General features: G+C 33.6%; 1 protein-coding gene across 1 annotated transcript; it reads left to right on the top strand.

Annotated features, from left to right (window-relative positions):
- Window positions 1-497: 497 nt before the first annotated feature.
- Window positions 498-3,936, top strand: LOC133303896 (large ribosomal subunit protein bL28c). Its single transcript, XM_061503867.1, has 3 exons — window positions 498-669; window positions 751-855; window positions 3,449-3,936. The coding sequence occupies exons 1-3, from the start codon at window positions 582-584 to the stop codon at window positions 3,679-3,681; spliced, it is 426 nt and encodes a 141-aa protein (XP_061359851.1). The 5' UTR covers window positions 498-581; the 3' UTR covers window positions 3,682-3,936.
- The last annotated feature ends 366 nt before the right edge of the window (window positions 3,937-4,302 follow it).

The following is a 4,302-nucleotide window of genomic DNA, read 5'->3' as shown; positions in this document are numbered from 1 at the left end:
AAAAAGAGAAAAAAATCATACAAGTATTTTTAAATTTTTTTTAAACATAAATATTTTAAATATATATAATTAAAAGATAAAAAATTAAATTTTGCATTGTTGAAGTTAAATGTGGTAATTCAAAAGAGCATTCATTATCTTAATTGAAAAAAATACGGCGATATACTTTTACGATTTGTATTAATTTTTACTAGAGAGACAAATCATCTTTTCGCCTGTGCATCGCACGGGTATATATATATATATATATATATATATATATATATATATATATATATATATATCTAATAGTGACACGTTTATTTTTAAAAAATTAATCAACGATGATCGCCGATAAAATTTTGATCTTTTTCTTTCGTACATCGCACGAATAATGCACTGGGTTATTATATAAAAGCTCACTTCCACACTGTATGTTAAAAGAAATTAAATTATAAAAAAAGTTTATTTTATAATCATATCATTTATTATTTTACCCTTTCGTTTGAAGAATTGTAGTGGGTGGACAGCAGTTGTTGGTATGTGAGTGAGAGAAGGGGTTAAGAGATAACGCAATACACACAAGAGAAGAGAAAGAAGCAATGGCTGGTTGCGCTGTATCATTTGGGAATAGCTTCGCTGTGTGCGCAGTCGCACACAAGAGAACCACCAGACCCTCCTCCTCAACCGGTAACTTACCTCTATCTCTCTCTCAAAATAATAAACTTGGGTTATTATGTTTTGTGAAATTTTGATTGATATGTTGTGCAGAGCTTGGGTTCGTGACCTCACAGTTGAGCGGCCTCAGAATCTGTTGCAACCCTTCACCCAAATTCCCTACACCTATTGTTGCTTCTCCATTTCAACCACTTGCTCGTAATAATTCCTATACCATCAGCTATTTCCTTTTTTTTTTTAATTATTTTGCTTTTTGCTATCTAGTTACTTTTATTTTATTCTCTTTTCTAAATTTAATACTCCACAAGTGTAATCTTATGTTTTTTTGTTTTTTAAATTTCCAAACATTCATTATAAGGTGTGTGACAATTCTTCCCTTGCTTACACTCTATATGTGGCTACATTACTAACTTGTTATTATTCAGTGTGAAGCCTATTTTGTAATCAATTCATGTGTTTTAGTAGAATGAGGCATGTAGAATTTACCAAGCACCAGGAAATTGTAGTGAGTTAGACATAATGTAACAGCTACAATAACCAAGTCTTATTCCAATAAGTTGGGTTGACTGTGTTGGGTTCCTGGATGCTGTTGTTTTCACAATCTTGTATCATAGATTCATAAGCTCCATGTACCCAAAATCCTACTTAAATGTCTCCTTTCATGTCTTCTTTTGAACTCCCTTTGCTTTTCTTTAAAGGGGCATCAATTATCATATGTAACTTGAATTTTACATCATCTTACCTTGGTGTCAGTAGTTTGTCATCTTACAAGTTTAAACCATCTCAAATGGTTTTGCATAATTACTTTCCTCTATAGAAGCTACTCCAAGTTGTTTTGCAAAATTGCGAGGGTAAAGCTGTGTAAAAATCAACTCTCACCCCTACTCTTGCAAAGTTTGGGAGCATTTTGCGATTTTCCTTTAGAAGCTCCTCCAACCTTTTCCCTAATGATCTTATCCCTCATCTAATCCTTCCTGGCTAGTATGCAAATTTGTTCCTTGGAAAATCCTCATTTCTATGACCATCTTTTGTTCATAACTGCAATCATTGGCTGGCAATCTGGCAGTAGGTTCTATACAACATGTTGTGTCAAACACTAACTGCCGTTTTTTTATTCGATTTTATGGCCACTTTACTGTCCAAAAATACCTAAGGAACTTCTCCTTTTTCATCCATTCTAGTTGAATATAATGTGTGATATACTCACATCATTATCAATCCTTTCGTCATTTCGTAGAATTGATCCCAAGTATAAGAAACTCTCATATTTGCTCACTTCTTTCCCTCAGTTTATACTACTACATCATCTTCTCTCCTTTGCTAATTAAATGGAATAGCTTTGTTAGTTTTTCTACAAAGCATTTCTCCACACTTCAAACTTAACATTTGGTCTTTTATCTCAGCCACCAAAATAATATCATTAGCAAAAAGCAAGTGAACTAGAGATAATGTTTTTTGTTCTTTTCCTGGGTGCGAGAGGGAGGGGGAGGGCTAGTTTCGCAGCATTTGGGAGCTGAGCGAAAGTTGGTGATAAAAGTAGTTTTTGGAGCAATTGTATGAGAAGCTAATGATTTTTAACTTTTTATTGATCGAGGAGCTCGTAACAAAATATACGTTATAGTGACCGGAACAAGTGAATAAGTGAGATCAAAGGTAATACATGCTGAGAATTCAGAAAGAAGTTAAAATAAAATCTTAAAATTAAGAATCACATCCTTTGAGCAGAGCAGAGCTTATCTTGATTATTGACTATTTTTTGTATTTTTATTTTCCTTTTTTATTTTATTATGGACTTATCCTTGTAGGAATTATGCAAGTGAAAGAGTAAGATGCTTGATAAGAATGATCTTGTTAACCCAAATATTTGTCGGGATTCCATTTTTGGTTTTAATTTAGCTTGCCATTAGTAATTAGGCTTATAGAAGATAGTGCTTTCTATGGTACATTGTAGGTGTATAGCTGCACCCTTTGAAGATGACTAGTGAAATTATCAGTCCTTCATGTGTCTTAAAATGTTGGGCATTGGTTGGCATATTAGATACGCTACCAATGTCCTCTTTTAAAAGGAGTAACCGTGCATTACCTATGGTGTACTGTAGATGGCACCGTAGAGAAATTTTATGCATAAGATGTAGGATGGGACTATCGAGAAACAATAATTACTGTTATGGACATGTGATGAAATGCATATACTAGTTTTCAAAAACATAGCATGTACAAAAAAGGAGGTTTTGTAGTTATATGTGATCGTGTGGTTTTGGTTTCAGTCATAATTGTATTGAAGGAAGAGTTTTCTTTGTTGAAGCTTGTGTCAAGTGTATAAACAGATACATAGAAGTTGGAAATAGAAATAGTGATCCTCAATTTTCATAGACAACATTGTCTTTTATCTTGAAAAGCACATCTCTTCCCCCAACAAGCGAGGGATATTGCTACCTGTGAGTGACCAACTTTGTTTGTTTATAGCAGCTTCTTTTTTAATTTATAGCTGACAAATTAATGTATATTTTTAGTTTTGTTTTTCTGGACAGAAGGGACTCCAGTTCCATCTTCATCTTTAGAGTGACACATATATGCTTTTGTTAATTAATGTTGGCCTACAATCTTTGTTTCTAATAAGAGAACATACATATCTAACAATATGCTAATAAGGTTATTGCTTGTTGATGCCAAGCTACATTATGATTAGGTCTGAGGCGTCTAACCGCAATCATGATCATTACTTATAAAACATTTTAACTAGTTTACTGGTGATTGATTCTTCTAGTACTGTGATTTTAATTTTTTTCAGGGAGAGTGTGTCCCTTTACTGGAAAGAAAGCAAACAGGGCCAACAAAGTGTCTTTTTCAAACCATAAGACAAAGAAACTGCAGTTTGTAAACCTTCAGTACAAGAGACTTTGGTGGGAAGCTGGGAAGCGTTTTGTAAAGCTTCGTTTGTCAACTAAGGCATTAAAGACTATAGAGAAGAATGGACTTGATGCAGTTGCAAAGAAGGCAGGAATTGATCTTAGGAAGAAATAAGAGTACCCAATTATGATTGCAATCGAGTGGAAGAATATATTCATGTTCATTGTTATTATTTGTAGATTATTCTTTTTGATATATTGTTTAAGGTTAATTCTGGCTATGGTCAAAAGCAACATGTATTGGTGAAGAAACAAAATATTGTGAGATCATGAGCTTACCAGGCCATTAATCTCTCGAATGGAAAACTCTTTGATAACTCCCTTAGTGCTAAGAATGACCATATGTATCATAGGATCATTAGGAGCATTATCAACATGAATTATCCTACTAAATTGGTAATCATCACATGTGAAGGATTTTGAATCGTAGTCACTACAACCACAATAGCTGTTCCCAGAGGCTATTGATGTGGCAATTCTCTATACAATGAAGAGAATTGAGTGAATGACAAATAATCAGGCTTAAATAAGACAGGTGACAATAGTTGCACCCGATTAGAGGTTTGAGTCTTTTCTTTCTACCCAAAAGCTGGCACTCTTCGGAATCAAATTCAATATGGCATAGTTTTATATAGTTTTAGTTAGGAAAAGAAAATTGCGTTAGATACAGCAACTAGTCGACTTTTTTACCACTCTAATGGAAAAAAGAAAATATATCATTCGTCCCGCATCACCT

This window comes from Gastrolobium bilobum, unplaced genomic scaffold, assembly GCF_033153095.1.
Source record: "Gastrolobium bilobum isolate Gb01-03AN ecotype WA unplaced genomic scaffold, APGP_CSIRO_Gbil_v1 utg3122, whole genome shotgun sequence".
NCBI classification, from domain to species: Eukaryota; Viridiplantae; Streptophyta; class Magnoliopsida; order Fabales; family Fabaceae; genus Gastrolobium; species Gastrolobium bilobum.
This window is presented reverse-complemented; position numbering and strand designations above follow the sequence as displayed.